At 54.1% G+C, this 14021-nt stretch overlaps 1 protein-coding gene and 15 non-coding genes across 16 annotated transcripts; 11 read left to right on the top strand and 5 right to left on the bottom strand.

Moving 5' to 3' along the window:
- The first annotated feature begins 1776 nt into the window (after nucleotides 1-1776).
- Nucleotides 1777-1849, top strand: trnav-cac (transfer RNA valine (anticodon CAC)). The gene has a single exon. It is a non-coding gene; the product is annotated as a tRNA-Val (tRNA).
- A 356-nt stretch (nucleotides 1850-2205) lies between these two features.
- Nucleotides 2206-2277, bottom strand: trnad-guc (transfer RNA aspartic acid (anticodon GUC)). The gene has a single exon. It is a non-coding gene; the product is annotated as a tRNA-Asp (tRNA).
- Nucleotides 2278-3277: 1000 nt separating this feature from the next.
- On the top strand, nucleotides 3278-3350 carry trnaf-gaa (transfer RNA phenylalanine (anticodon GAA)). The gene has a single exon. It is a non-coding gene; the product is annotated as a tRNA-Phe (tRNA).
- Nucleotides 3351-3462: 112 nt separating this feature from the next.
- On the top strand, nucleotides 3463-3535 carry trnav-aac (transfer RNA valine (anticodon AAC)). The gene has a single exon. It is a non-coding gene; the product is annotated as a tRNA-Val (tRNA).
- A 457-nt stretch (nucleotides 3536-3992) lies between these two features.
- Nucleotides 3993-4064, bottom strand: trnah-gug (transfer RNA histidin (anticodon GUG)). The gene has a single exon. It is a non-coding gene; the product is annotated as a tRNA-His (tRNA).
- A 163-nt stretch (nucleotides 4065-4227) lies between these two features.
- On the top strand, nucleotides 4228-4299 carry trnae-uuc (transfer RNA glutamic acid (anticodon UUC)). Its single transcript has one exon. It is a non-coding gene; the product is annotated as a tRNA-Glu (tRNA).
- Nucleotides 4300-4744: 445 nt separating this feature from the next.
- Nucleotides 4745-4817, top strand: trnav-cac (transfer RNA valine (anticodon CAC)). Its single transcript has one exon. It is a non-coding gene; the product is annotated as a tRNA-Val (tRNA).
- A 356-nt stretch (nucleotides 4818-5173) lies between these two features.
- Nucleotides 5174-5245, bottom strand: trnad-guc (transfer RNA aspartic acid (anticodon GUC)). The gene has a single exon. It is a non-coding gene; the product is annotated as a tRNA-Asp (tRNA).
- A 1000-nt stretch (nucleotides 5246-6245) lies between these two features.
- On the top strand, nucleotides 6246-6318 carry trnaf-gaa (transfer RNA phenylalanine (anticodon GAA)). Its single transcript has one exon. It is a non-coding gene; the product is annotated as a tRNA-Phe (tRNA).
- A 112-nt stretch (nucleotides 6319-6430) lies between these two features.
- On the top strand, nucleotides 6431-6503 carry trnav-aac (transfer RNA valine (anticodon AAC)). Its single transcript has one exon. It is a non-coding gene; the product is annotated as a tRNA-Val (tRNA).
- A 457-nt stretch (nucleotides 6504-6960) lies between these two features.
- Nucleotides 6961-7032, bottom strand: trnah-gug (transfer RNA histidin (anticodon GUG)). The gene has a single exon. It is a non-coding gene; the product is annotated as a tRNA-His (tRNA).
- A 163-nt stretch (nucleotides 7033-7195) lies between these two features.
- On the top strand, nucleotides 7196-7267 carry trnae-uuc (transfer RNA glutamic acid (anticodon UUC)). Its single transcript has one exon. It is a non-coding gene; the product is annotated as a tRNA-Glu (tRNA).
- A 445-nt stretch (nucleotides 7268-7712) lies between these two features.
- Nucleotides 7713-7785, top strand: trnav-cac (transfer RNA valine (anticodon CAC)). Its single transcript has one exon. It is a non-coding gene; the product is annotated as a tRNA-Val (tRNA).
- A 479-nt stretch (nucleotides 7786-8264) lies between these two features.
- On the bottom strand, nucleotides 8265-8336 carry trnah-gug (transfer RNA histidin (anticodon GUG)). The gene has a single exon. It is a non-coding gene; the product is annotated as a tRNA-His (tRNA).
- A 163-nt stretch (nucleotides 8337-8499) lies between these two features.
- Nucleotides 8500-8571, top strand: trnae-uuc (transfer RNA glutamic acid (anticodon UUC)). Its single transcript has one exon. It is a non-coding gene; the product is annotated as a tRNA-Glu (tRNA).
- Nucleotides 8572-10398: 1827 nt separating this feature from the next.
- On the top strand, nucleotides 10399-13902 carry ebp (EBP cholestenol delta-isomerase). Its single transcript, XM_088939809.1, has 5 exons — nucleotides 10399-10538; nucleotides 11490-11784; nucleotides 11878-11914; nucleotides 12445-12575; nucleotides 12958-13902. The coding sequence occupies exons 2-5, from the start codon at nucleotides 11493-11495 to the stop codon at nucleotides 13182-13184; spliced, it is 687 nt and encodes a 228-aa protein (XP_088795935.1). The 5' UTR covers nucleotides 10399-10538; nucleotides 11490-11492; the 3' UTR covers nucleotides 13185-13902.
- Nucleotides 13903-14021: the final 119 nt, after the last annotated feature.

Below are 14021 nucleotides of genomic sequence, written 5' to 3'. Positions count from 1 at the left end.
ATGATATCAGATCCTTCCCACATCCTCAACTCTGAATATCAACTTCTTCCTTCTGGCAAACGTTTCGGGGTTCCCAAATGCAAGTCAAACAGATACAAACGTTCCTGTGTCCCACTCTCCATTAAAGCTGTCAATGCAAATGTCAAGGATAAACACAATTTTGACTCTTTCAACCCACTTGAGTGCGATATGTTTTGTGATGTGTTATAAATGTTACATGTTGTGATGTGTTATACTGTACATGTGCTATAGAGTGATGTGCAATGTTTTTCTTATTTGTTGTAATATTATAATGTGCAATGTATTTCTTCTATTCTTTTTTTTTCTTCTTTTGCATTCTATTTAAATGCACAGAAGTGCTGTGTGTCCATAAAAAAATCCCCTCGGGGGACAATAAAATCTTATCTTATCTTATATTGAGCTCTGTCTGAGTTAATTTTATTCGATTTCTATTGTACTATTATGTATTATTATGTAACCCCCCCCCGGTGAGCTCGCAGAAAAGACATTTCATTGCCAGCAACTACTGCTGCAGCTGTATTGTTGTGCATTTGATACATTTACTTTGATTGATTGATTGATTGATTGATGGGAGTCAGACGTTCATAAGGTACCAAGCTGAAGAGCAGATCGTCACCACAGGAGTTTAGTTTGCAGGCTGGGCCTGTCCCTGAAATAGCAACGGGGCAGTTAAACGAAGACCCACCAGCCAGCCTCCGTTCTGTTCCTCAAGCCCGGGCAAGAGGACCTGCAGCCTCCCCCATGTCTCCCAGCGACGCCGTGAAGCTCACAGTGCCGACAGCACGAGGCCTGTGGGTCCAGCACTGCGCACAGCAGCAGAGCTCCTCAGCTCTTGGCCAAACTGTGTGACACCGCGCACCATTTTGAAATGGGAAAAATAGAGGACAACTTATTCCAATGAAAAACAATTCTAAAGATTGACATAGGATGTGTACATGATCTCTCTAGGGCCTCCATAGGGTCCATACTGTCACGACTGTGACAGCAAGAATCTTTGCAATATAAATTATGCTCTTTAGCGGTGGTAGCAAAAAAAATCTTTATCACCTTAATAAAAAAAATGAAAACCAAGAATGGAAAAGATAAATTAACATTACAAAACCGCCAAAAAGTGAAATGTGAAAAACAATACAGATCTTTTTATTGTGTCATTTTCTTCTGATCTGAGTAAAATACCTGAGGCCTGCCTGAGGAATGTCACTAGTGTCTCAGCACAATACACCAGACAGCCAAGGACTGGGAACAGGACACAGCCACAAGGAATCTGTGAACAACACTGTCTCGTGCATTCATTCTTCCAAAGAGCTTGGATGACACATACTGTATATATTTGAAATACAGAAAAGCAAGAAATTATCACCATGCAAAAACCAGAGTTGAAGTACAATAGAAACAAAGGCGACTCAGTTAAGTTAGCAATTTAACACAATGCAGGTATGTGTGAGGCGAACCTGAGAAGGACAGCACCTGGGAAACCTGCAGGAGGTGGGAGGGGTGACTGTGGGAGACAGTGGTGACCTTCGAGAATAGGGTGTATACTCTCCCAGATGATATTTGCACATTCTGGAGAGGAGATTTTCTCCACTTTAGTAGCCCGATCTCTTCGATTGCGAGGAGAGGGCTGTAGACTGTGGCGCCGCCTTTCCTGCTCCGTCCACGACAGGAGTCAATCAGCGCACTCCGATAAGGGCGCTGGAAGCAGCTGGATTGAATTGGCGAAGCTCAGCACCGGGCCAGTGGGCATCGTCGCTCACCGTTTCCGTAGTGTAGCGGTTATCACGTTCGCCTCACACGCGAAAGGTCCCCGGTTCGAGACCGGGCGGAAACAGAGCCGCTTCTTTTCTCGCCACGCACACTGTTTGGGGATTCGCCTAGCGCTGGCTCGAGCAGACCCCCTCCCCTCGTAGTGCGGCGGGATCTGCACCGTGCCTGTCGCAGCGCCTCCTGCTTTCACTTCAGTGCGCGTCCTGGTGTCGAGCAGCGTGCCGTGCAGAGGCTCTGAAAGCGAGCGCAATGAAAAGGCGCACGACCATCCAGACAGGCAGTACTCCTCTGTAAAGCGCCGTTCGTTCACATTGATCTTCCAACTAGTAAAAGCAGACGCCCCTGTTCTGCCGTGAGCCGGAGTTGTTGCGGCCGCAAGGCAAAGGCACTCCTTTCTCTGAGGAGGGAGAAAAAGAGAGACTCCCCGTCGGGGAATCGAACCCCGGTCTCCCGCGTGACAGGCGGGGATACTCACCACTATACTAACGAGGAAGACGTCGCTCTCTCTGACCACTGGTCCCACAGTGCTGGAAGCCGACAGCGGGTTTCGCCACGCGTGCTGTGACTCCTTTACGGAGCAGAAATGACAACCGAGGAGCCGAGAGATCACAGCCGACCGACTCGGACAGACTTGCTTTTGACGCTTTTCAAAGCGATCTTTGTGCGCGACTGCGCCGCCTAGCAAATCCAAACGGGTTGCACAACTTTGAACTAGCAAATGCAAGAGGGCTAAGCCCCCTCTCTCTTAGCTCAGGTTCGATCTGTCTCCCAAAATCACCCACACCAGTGTCGTTGAAGTGCTCTGCTTCATTTCTAAGGGCAACATCAACATTCACTCCCACCCCCAGAACAGACAGGACGGCGTCCGCAGCAACAACAGCTCCAGTCTCTGCACAGGAGCCCCGCTCCGCCGGGCCCGGCTCCTCTGCTCTGCGGCTCCTGCGGAGTGGAGTCCTGCCTGGAGCCGTGTCGCAGGCGGCGGCTCCCCTCGCTCTGTCTGTGCGGCGTGTCCCGGGGCTCCTGGGAGGAAGAGAGAGCCCCCTCCCGTTAGCCACTCCCACTCGGGGGCATTTCGACGCTCTCTGTGAGGGGCAGGGCAGGTGTGTCCAGTAGCTTATCGAGCGGAAGCCTGGGGCGTCGGAGAGCTGTGATCGTGAAGACCTTGAGGTGTCACCTCTTTGTCTGCTCCCCCCCTCCGCCCCAGGTCTGGTCCAAAGTGGCTCGGCAACCCCTCACACCTCCACGTGTCACAACCTCGGGTGTGGTCGTTAGACACCAGTGGGGTGTTGTTCTGTTCTTGCTCATTGTTTCCTGCCCGTGGCAGGCAGGAGTCCACGCGAGGAAGGTGCGCTGGACAGCGAGCTCAGAGGGCGCAGCTGGGTGGGTGGCTTTCCTCCTGAGTGACGTCCCTGCAACACTCTCCCGCTCCTCTTGGTGCGCTCATGCCGCAACTCAGGAAGGCTGGAGCGGGTGGCGTCGGGCAGCCAGCACCGCCGAAATAGCTCAGTTGGGAGAGCGTTAGACTGAAGATCTAAAGGTCCCTGGTTCGATCCCGGGTTTCGGCATTTTGTTTCATCGCGCCCTCTGTTCCTCTCTCCAGCGCGCCCCCCCTCCTCAAGTGACGCTTCCCTTTCTCAGCCCGAAACGCAAACTAGACACCGGCAGGGGTGGCCGCAGGTTTCCGTAGTGTAGCGGTTATCACGTTCGCCTAACACGCGAAAGGTCCCCGGTTCGAGACCGGGCGGAAACAGCCTCTTTTGCCACGCTCCTGTGCTTCACAAAGGTCTTGAGCGACGGGCCGTTTGTTCCCGATGTGCTTCCGGTGACTTCGTGCACTCTTGTACCGAGCGCACGTTCCTTCTGTACGCGGAGCCGATCGTTTGCAATTTGGCTGTGCGGACAGACCAAGACGAGCTCTGTCGAGTCAAAAGCAGCGCAGGACCTGCAAGAACAACAGAAAGATGACCACCCAGCGGGGTGCCCAGGGCTGGGCGCGTTGTTCCATACTCCGCCCACTCTCGGTGTAAACAGGTCCTGCGTTTCCTTTGGTGTAACTGCTTCGTCCTACATGGCCGATTGTGTAGAAGATCCGTAGTAAGTCGATGAAGAAAACAGAGAAGAGGTCGGAGTGGCCTCTGGAGTTCATCAACGATTGGCTTTTTTTTTGTCTTCGCTCGTGAAGCTAGTAAAAGCAGACGCCCCTATTCTGCCGTGACCCGGATTCGAACCGGGGTTGTTGCGGCCACAACGCAAAGTACTGACCACTATACGATCACGGCGAGCTAGCGAGACACACGAGGCACTGCTCCTGAGCCCCAGCATACATCGAGCCTTCGACACTCTGCGTGCCAGCTCTCTTATGCGTTTTCTCCACCAAGCAGGCGATGACGACAGGCATTAACAGGTTGCTTGCCTTTAGCACGGGACAGGGCTCCTCCGCGCTCCCATATGGTCTAGCGGTTAGGATTCCTGGTTTTCACCCAGGCGGCCCGGGTTCGACTCCCGGTATGGGAAGGTGCTTCTTTTATTTCCTGCTTTCCAAAGGATCAACACAGTGTACGAAGGAGCCGCATTGAGACCACTCGAACGCTTGCCAAACGCCTGAGAAGAGGGGGCGCTTGTTTCCAACAGAGGACCTCTTGCGTGTGAGCCGCGCTGATCGTCGCTTCACCTGGGAAACCTGCAGGAGGTGGGAGGGGTGACTGTGGGAGACAGTGGTGACCTTCGAGAATAGGGTGTATACTCTCCCAGATGATATTTGCACATTCTGGAGAGGAGATTTTCTCCACTTTAGTAGCCCGATCTCTTCGATTGCGAGGAGAGGGCTGTAGACTGTGGCGCCGCCTTTCCTGCTCCGTCCACGACAGGAGTCAATCAGCGCACTCCGATAAGGGCGCTGGAAGCAGCTGGATTGAATTGGCGAAGCTCAGCACCGGGCCAGTGGGCATCGTCGCTCACCGTTTCCGTAGTGTAGCGGTTATCACGTTCGCCTCACACGCGAAAGGTCCCCGGTTCGAGACCGGGCGGAAACAGAGCCGCTTCTTTTCTCGCCACGCACACTGTTTGGGGATTCGCCTAGCGCTGGCTCGAGCAGACCCCCTCCCCTCGTAGTGCGGCGGGATCTGCACCGTGCCTGTCGCAGCGCCTCCTGCTTTCACTTCAGTGCGCGTCCTGGTGTCGAGCAGCGTGCCGTGCAGAGGCTCTGAAAGCGAGCGCAATGAAAAGGCGCACGACCATCCAGACAGGCAGTACTCCTCTGTAAAGCGCCGTTCGTTCACATTGATCTTCCAACTAGTAAAAGCAGACGCCCCTGTTCTGCCGTGAGCCGGAGTTGTTGCGGCCGCAAGGCAAAGGCACTCCTTTCTCTGAGGAGGGAGAAAAAGAGCGACTCCCCGTCGGGGAATCGAACCCCGGTCTCCCGCGTGACAGGCGGGGATACTCACCACTATACTAACGAGGAAGACGTCGCTCTCTCTGACCACTGGTCCCACAGTGCTGGAAGCCGACAGCGGGTTTCGCCACGCGTGCTGTGACTCCTTTACGGAGCAGAAATGACAACCGAGGAGCCGAGAGATCACAGCCGACCGACTCGGACAGACTTGCTTTTGACGCTTTTCAAAGCGATCTTTGTGCGCGACTGCGCCGCCTAGCAAATCCAAACGGGTTGCACAACTTTGAACTAGCAAATGCAAGAGGGCTAAGCCCCCTCTCTCTTAGCTCAGGTTCGATCTGTCTCCCAAAATCACCCACACCAGTGTCGTTGAAGTGCTCTGCTTCATTTCTAAGGGCAACATCAACATTCACTCCCACCCCCAGAACAGACAGGACGGCGTCCGCAGCAACAACAGCTCCAGTCTCTGCACAGGAGCCCCGCTCCGCCGGGCCCGGCTCCTCTGCTCTGCGGCTCCTGCGGAGTGGAGTCCTGCCTGGAGCCGTGTCGCAGGCGGCGGCTCCCCTCGCTCTGTCTGTGCGGCGTGTCCCGGGGCTCCTGGGAGGAAGAGAGAGCCCCCTCCCGTTAGCCACTCCCACTCGGGGGCATTTCGACGCTCTCTGTGAGGGGCAGGGCAGGTGTGTCCAGTAGCTTATCGAGCGGAAGCCTGGGGCGTCGGAGAGCTGTGATCGTGAAGACCTTGAGGTGTCACCTCTTTGTCTGCTCCCCCCCTCCGCCCCAGGTCTGGTCCAAAGTGGCTCGGCAACCCCTCACACCTCCACGTGTCACAACCTCGGGTGTGGTCGTTAGACACCAGTGGGGTGTTGTTCTGTTCTTGCTCATTGTTTCCTGCCCGTGGCAGGCAGGAGTCCACGCGAGGAAGGTGCGCTGGACAGCGAGCTCAGAGGGCGCAGCTGGGTGGGTGGCTTTCCTCCTGAGTGACGTCCCTGCAACACTCTCCCGCTCCTCTTGGTGCGCTCATGCCGCAACTCAGGAAGGCTGGAGCGGGTGGCGTCGGGCAGCCAGCACCGCCGAAATAGCTCAGTTGGGAGAGCGTTAGACTGAAGATCTAAAGGTCCCTGGTTCGATCCCGGGTTTCGGCATTTTGTTTCATCGCGCCCTCTGTTCCTCTCTCCAGCGCGCCCCCCCGCCTCAAGTGACGCTTCCCTTTCTCAGCCCGAAACGCAAACTAGACACCGGCAGGGGTGGCCGCAGGTTTCCGTAGTGTAGCGGTTATCACGTTCGCCTAACACGCGAAAGGTCCCCGGTTCGAGACCGGGCGGAAACAGCCTCTTTTGCCACGCTCCTGTGCTTCACAAAGGTCTTGAGCGACGGGCCGTTTGTTCCCGATGTGCTTCCGGTGACTTCGTGCACTCTTGTACCGAGCGCACGTTCCTTCTGTACGCGGAGCCGATCGTTTGCAATTTGGCTGTGCGGACAGACCAAGACGAGCTCTGTCGAGTCAAAAGCAGCGCAGGACCTGCAAGAACAACAGAAAGATGACCACCCAGCGGGGTGCCCAGGGCTGGGCGCGTTGTTCCATACTCCGCCCACTCTCGGTGTAAACAGGTCCTGCGTTTCCTTTGGTGTAACTGCTTCGTCCTACATGGCCGATTGTGTAGAAGATCCGTAGTAAGTCGATGAAGAAAACAGAGAAGAGGTCGGAGTGGCCTCTGGAGTTCATCAACGATTGGCTTTTTTTTTGTCTTCGCTCGTGAAGCTAGTAAAAGCAGACGCCCCTATTCTGCCGTGACCCGGATTCGAACCGGGGTTGTTGCGGCCACAACGCAAAGTACTGACCACTATACGATCACGGCGAGCTAGCGAGACACACGAGGCACTGCTCCTGAGCCCCAGCATACATCGAGCCTTCGACACTCTGCGTGCCAGCTCTCTTATGCGTTTTCTCCACCAAGCAGGCGATGACGACAGGCATTAACAGGTTGCTTGCCTTTAGCACGGGACAGGGCTCCTCCGCGCTCCCATATGGTCTAGCGGTTAGGATTCCTGGTTTTCACCCAGGCGGCCCGGGTTCGACTCCCGGTATGGGAAGGTGCTTCTTTTATTTCCTGCTTTCCAAAGGATCAACACAGTGTACGAAGGAGCCGCATTGAGACCACTCGAACGCTTGCCAAACGCCTGAGAAGAGGGGGCGCTTGTTTCCAACAGAGGACCTCTTGCGTGTGAGCCGCGCTGATCGTCGCTTCACCTGGGAAACCTGCAGGAGGTGGGAGGGGTGACTGTGGGAGACAGTGGTGACCTTCGAGAATAGGGTGTATACTCTCCCAGATGATATTTGCACATTCTGGAGAGGAGATTTTCTCCACTTTAGTAGCCCGATCTCTTCGATTGCGAGGAGAGGGCTGTAGACTGTGGCGCCGCCTTTCCTGCTCCGTCCACGACAGGAGTCAATCAGCGCACTCCGATAAGGGCGCTGGAAGCAGCTGGATTGAATTGGCGAAGCTCAGCACCGGGCCAGTGGGCATCGTCGCTCACCGTTTCCGTAGTGTAGCGGTTATCACGTTCGCCTCACACGCGAAAGGTCCCCGGTTCGAGACCGGGCGGAAACAGAGCCGCTTCTTTTCTCGCCACGCACACTGTTTGGGGATTCGCCTAGCGCTGGCTCGAGCAGACCCCCTCCCCTCGTAGTGCGGCGGGATCTGCACCGTGCCTGTCGCAGCGCCTCCTGCTTTCACTTCAGTGCGCGTCCTGGTGTCGAGCAGCGTGCCGTGCAGAGGCTCTGAAAGCGAGCGCAATGAAAAGGCGCACGACGATCCAGACAGGCAGTACTCCTCTGTAAAGCGCCGTTCGTTCACATTGATCTTCCAACTAGTAAAAGCAGACGCCCCTGTTCTGCCGTGAGCCGGAGTTGTTGCGGCCGCAAGGCAAAGGCACTCCTTTCTCTGAGGAGGGAGAAAAAGAGCGACTCCCCGTCGGGGAATTGAACCCCGGTCTTTATAGTACGCCTCTGTAAAAAGCCGTTCGTTCACATCGATTGGCTTTTTTTTGTCTTCACTCGTGAAGCTAGTAAAAGCAGACGCCCCTATTCTGCCGTGACCCGGATTCGAACCGGGGTTGTTGCGGCCACAACGCAAAGTACTGACCACTATACGATCACGGCGAGCTAGCAAGACACACGCAGCACTGCTCCTGAGCCCCAGTATACATCGAGCCTTCGACACTCTGCGTGCCAGCTCTCTTATGCGTTTTCTCCACCAAGCAGGCGATGACGACAGGCATTAACAGGTTGCTTGCCTTTAGCACGGGAGAGAGCTCCTCCGCGCTCCCATATGGTCTAGCGGTTAGGATTCCTGGTTTTCACCCAGGCGGCCCGGGTTCGACTCCCGGTATGGGAAGGTGTCCCTTTTGCCCTCTGCTTTCCAAAGCATCAGCACCGCGTCCTAAGGAGCCGCATTGAGACCACTCGAATGCTTGCAGAACGCCTGAGAAGAGGGGGCGCTTGTTTCCAACCGAGGACCAACTGCAGATGCGGTTGATCTTCATCTCTGAGTCAACCCACTTGAACAGTGAGTAAATCCTGACCTCTTGTGGTGTTGATCTGTAATGCATGTGGTGGCCCAAGCACTCCTAAGCATCCTCATCAGGCTGTTGTCCTACGGCGCGCTGTTCCTACGATCACAGTGGGGCTGTGTACTGTATGTCACATCAATAGTGTGACAATACCTGAATAATTAGTGTATTATGATACATCCCTCTTCTTGCTGTTCTTAATGATCCACAATGAGACATTTTTGTTTGTACCCTATTTATTGTATTTACTTCAGAATTTATAGTTCCAAACCACCCGGCTACATCAGAAACCAGATTGTGCCTTGATCGTGACAGACGACCGTGGATTATATATATCCTTAAAACTGTCTGATTCCCACAGGAGGCATCCCATTCTTCCAGCACAGATCCGCTCACTCTCGCGGGCACTTGGTTCTGGGTCCCAGGGGAGAGTTGAATCAGGTTAACTCACGGGTTGGAGGTGATCTCCGATCCGGACAGAATCCGGAACCCGTTCGACATCCCTGGCGCCGTGGAAACTCAGAGCGCGTTTTCTGTCACAACCTCCCAGTAAACCAGCTCCTCAGAGATCTTATTTACAGGCCTTTCAGCTTCGGGTCCGATACCGTCCTGTCAGTGTGCCGCGTTCAGAGGCCCTGGATTGTGTTGGGGACTCACACACTCCTGTTTACTCACCCCTGGGGGAAACTCGTGCGCCAGTCCCTGGTCTGACTCTCGCTCACACCACCGGCTAGCCCCCTAGAGCCCCCGCCCTTCAGTGGCTGTTCTGTATGTCTGTAATTACTCTGAATTCCTGCAGCTCGTTCAGCCCCGATACTGCTGCCTCACCGTGAGGTCGCACCCAGAGTGGCACGACATCAGTGCCTTACACAGTCCTGCCAGCAGGGATGTGCTCTATATCTGTCACCTACTCCAGCTACAGGAATATTACTGGTGGTGATGGAGAGGGGTAGATTATCTATCAACGCTGATGCTACCATGACTATTATTAGCAAAACTAGGAAATCAGCGCTTTCTCACACAAAGACTGACTGATGCACAGAGTATTAGACATAAGAGCACTTATAAACTCTGAGGGGAGACTGCTCGGCCTCATCACGCCCGTTAGGTAGTTAATGGTCAGAGACACGGCTGTACCCAACAACCACATCCCTCCGCGAAAACAAGCGCCTCCTGTTCTCGGTTTTCAAAATGTACCTCTATCCAGACCATTGTATCCTATGCACTGAACACCTTCAAGGAAAATCCAAGTGTCCCATTTTGAAACCCGGATTTTTTTATTACCGCTTTCACGGGACGCGACCTCTGCACACACAATCCAGCACAGCTAGCTCAGCGCCCAAGTCCGCTGCCATGACGACCAGGCATGTTCCGAGCCGTCCAACCAATCCGCATGATCGGACGGTCCTCTCGTGCCACTCTCACCGCTTGTTCTGCACTCTGGTTGGGCAAACCTCTGTAAGGACCCGCCCATCCGGAGGCGTGCCCAGGCAAAGAGGAAGAGCGGCTGCCTCTTCGCTCTGACTGGCTAATTCCAGCTCGACCCACCTTCTTGCAGCACATAATTGGTGCAAATAGTTGTCAGTCCACAAAGTTCCTGTCTGATTGGACAAGATACTCGAGTCCTCAGCGTGAGGAGGCGTTCCCCCAGTGTGCCGAGAGAAATTAATTTAGTGCGGTAAGCGCAGGGCTAGGAGAGAGGCGGATGAGACCGTTTATACATGAACATTTCTGTTAACATTGCCGAGAGATAAGAAGAGACATTCGGTCATTAAACTGCGGTCATCATACGGTGAGTTCACATTGTGCTCGTCATAACGTCACTTATTGCTCAAACAGCAGAAGGAAAAGGACTCGTTATGTTTAACAAGTACAGTAGCGAAGATACACACTGAGCCAAATATGTTGGGGGTTAAACAGAATCGGTTTCTCCACTGCGGCTGACTGGACAGAGACACACGAATACGAGGTAGGTGAACGCATAGACAGAACTAGGATAGCATTTGGGATTTCCAGAACTGAAAGCTGTATTAAGCTGGAGATATTTTTCTTAAGAATGAATATGAGTAGGAGGTTGATAGCAGCTAACTGATGGAGGTGAGGTGTACGTGCTTGATGTTTTGGCGGATCTGCAGAGTGGCTCTTTAAATGAGGCGCTTTAGGCTCATGTAATGATCTCTCAGGAGAAGGCCTGTTTCATCCTTCCAGGATGTCACAGTTTTGGCTCCACAAACTGGACCAAAAAGACACGGTGGTGAAGCTCATGTCGTATGTCCAGAGGTCAGAGGTCGTATGTCCAGAGGCGACCCTAGAGTGGGCTGATTTCCTCAGTCTGTCACAGTTCCAGATTGGGCTGGAGTAGTGCGCAGGAGCACACTGGTTACCAGACAACCAGGATTAGGCTACCATTTGCTAACTACCGGACAGTGTCCTTGATCCCACTGTTAGTCCCATGGGATCACCCCAGTGCCAGTGATGCCGTGCCAGGCTGCTGCGACACCGGTTCTCCGGGCCCCAGTGTCTGCTCAGCTCCCCCTGTCTCTCCCGGACCCTCGGCTGAGTGGATCATGTGATCAGGAGCTCGTACTGGAAGACGCAGAGTCATCTGGCAGGGCTGCTGGGGAGAATGACTGGCTTGTTGCAGGAACACGGGGCTCCAGCAGAAGCAGCAGAGCTGGGTGTGCTTCACACTGAGGATCTCCCTCTCTCCCTCTCTCCCTCTCCCCCCATCCCGTGTCCACAGGTCATGGAGAAGGCGGGGCTGGAGCACCCATATTGGCCGCGGGACCTGTCCGTTCCGGGATACACACCCAACGACCGCTCGGTGGCCGAGATCCTGGCGTTCCTGTTCTCGGTGTCGGGGGCGCTGCTGGCGGGCACCTGGTGGGCGACGGGCCGGGCCGGGGGCCTGAGTGGCGGGCGCAGGCTGGCGCTGTGCTGGTTCGCGGTGTGCGGCTTCGTCCACGGCGTCATCGAGGGCTGGTTCAGCCTGCACTACCGCAGCCTGCCCTCGGACCAGTCCTTCCTGTCCCAGCTGTGTGAGTGCAGCCCGGCCGGGCCTCTCATCGTCCACACACACTCTGACTGCAGCTCTCGCCTGCTCATTCCTCTTCTCTTCTGATGTGTTGCAGGGAAAGAATATTCTAAAGGAGACAGCAGATACGTCATGTAAGTTATATGTTTTACTTGGTGTGAATTTCTGGCCCCGGTGTTCGTGTGTCGTGGTCAAGTCGGGCTCTGCTGACTGTAGCCCTCCAGTCTCGTTTTGGTTTGAAACAACAGCTGTACGTAGGTCCAAGCTTGGTTCTGGACGGCCCCCCTGAACCGGGACAGCTCTCCGACGGGACCCTGCTCTCTATGGGCAATCTGAGCATGAGCTGCTGCTGCATCAGAAGGGAGACCTGTAGATCCGTTCCCCTTGTCTGTGCAGGTGTCTTCAGAAGAAACTGCAGAGCACAATGTCCCTCCTGGGATTTTTTAGTAATTCTGTGATCCCACACATGACCCAGTGACCGAAAGCGTTGTGGTGTTAGTCTTCACACCCCTGTTGTGCTTCGAACAGACCTCTTTATCCCAGTTGAAGATTTCGGATATCATGTTTCAGTCAGAAGGCACCAGTGCTTTGGCAGCCTGTGTCTTTCCCAGTGTTAAGGGCCCTCCTTCACAGCTGCCTCCCTGTGTCTCCCCGTGTCCCGCAGAGCCGATAACTTCACGGTGTGCATGGAGACGATCACGGCCTGGGCCTGGGGTCCGCTCAGCGTCTGGACAGTCCTGGCCTTCGTCTCCAGCCAGCCATATCGCTTTGTACTGCAGCTCATCGTCTCTCTGGGTAAGACTGGGATCTGCAGCTTGAGCCACGGCATCCTCTCTCTGCTCCTGTCCCCCAGCCTCCTCTCCCTGCTCCTGTCGCCCAGCCTCCTCTCTCTGCTTCTCCAGTGCATTTAGTAGTAAGAACGTAGATCACGTCCAAAGATTTATTTTTAATAAGGGAAAAGTCCCAAGGAACTAGCATCAAACCCATGGATCCTTAACTTGTTCCAGACATCCACAACTCTTTATGTAAAGATTTGTAATGATAATAACATGTAATTTAAACATCATTTTATATTTAAAACGCTGTCAAGCCCTGGGATGTAAATTGAGAACAGGAATTCATCAGCATGCCAGCAGCATCTGAAACGGTTTTTGCACTACCCCCCTGTGTGCTGCAGGCCAGCTGTACGGCGACGTGCTGTATTTCTACACGGAGTACCGCGACGGCTTCTCTCACAGCCAGCTGGGACACCCCCTGTATTTCTGGTTCTACTTCGTCTTCATGAATGCGCTGTGGATCGTCATCCCCTGCCTGCTCATCCTGGACGCCTGGCGGCACCTCAGTGTGGCTCAAGCCCTGTCGGACCGGGCCGGGGGAGCCCGCGGACGGCCCAAGAGAGAGTAGCGGTGGGGCCGCGGTGACCGGGCTCAGCACTGTCGCGCCGGGACTGGACTCCGTTCCCTGTCCCCCTGCGGAGACAGCTGGTCATATAACTAATCCAGATAAACAGTTTGTCTCTAATAGAAGATACCAGTAAATACTGAGGGAGGAGCTCAGGGCTGAAAGTTAACCATTCCGTCACAAAACAATGATTTCTGAGTGTCTGAAAGGGGGATTGATTGTCTCTTTTTATATCGTGTCATGCGAGACTACTGTATATTTCAGACGATGCAGAAAACATGGTTAAAAATCTTGGGACTGTGTGCTGTTGTCTGAAGGTCATTCCAGATGTTTAACCTTGAGATGCTGAGCGCCTGTGACCTGATTCCCCAGTGAGTGAACAAGACTGTGCGACACTGTATTTCCTCCCCTTCTGGACTTCCTGCCTGCCACCACGTTCCCCAGAAGCTGCTTTGTTAAATGATGAGTTGGCAGACATCCCCACGAGAGTCAGCAATCTGTGCTCTGAGCCCTTGGCTAAAGGAAATGTCACAGCTGAGGAGTAAGGTGAATGAAATGGGAAATAACCTGTGTGCACAAACCCTCATCTCCTGGCACAGGGAGAAGCAGTGCTGTCCTCTCTGGTGGTGTCTGTCTGTGCTGGTTTGTCATCTTCAGGGCAATGTGCCTGTTTTAATTATGGAGTCCGTGGAGGACAATAAAATCTATTGATTTTTCAAAATGTGTCCGTTTCTTGCTGTATTACACTGGCCTTTAGTGTGTTTCTTGAGATACTGTCCGGGGCACTGGGGACTCTGAGTACAGCGACTCTGAAGGCCTGTGGGAAGGGTTAACACACAT

Source organism: Atractosteus spatula, chromosome 2, assembly GCF_055471065.1.
Source record: "Atractosteus spatula isolate fAtrSpa1 chromosome 2, fAtrSpa1.hap1, whole genome shotgun sequence".
Taxonomy (NCBI): Eukaryota; Metazoa; Chordata; class Actinopteri; order Semionotiformes; family Lepisosteidae; genus Atractosteus; species Atractosteus spatula.
The sequence above is the reverse complement of the archived record's forward strand: the minus strand, read 5'-3'. Positions and strand labels throughout refer to the sequence as shown.

Excerpts from the sequence above, each read along its gene's own strand:
- ebp (XM_088939809.1), top strand. The coding sequence starts at position 11,493 with ATGGAGAAGGCGGGGCTGGAGCACCCATATTGGCCGCGGGACCTGTCC. Across the intron at positions 11,785-11,877 it reads GTCCTTCCTGTCCCAGCTGT|GGAAAGAATATTCTAAAGGA; the intron begins GTGAGTGCAGCC and ends GATGTGTTGCAG. Across the intron at positions 12,576-12,957 it reads GCAGCTCATCGTCTCTCTGG|GCCAGCTGTACGGCGACGTG; the intron begins GTAAGACTGGGA and ends TGTGTGCTGCAG.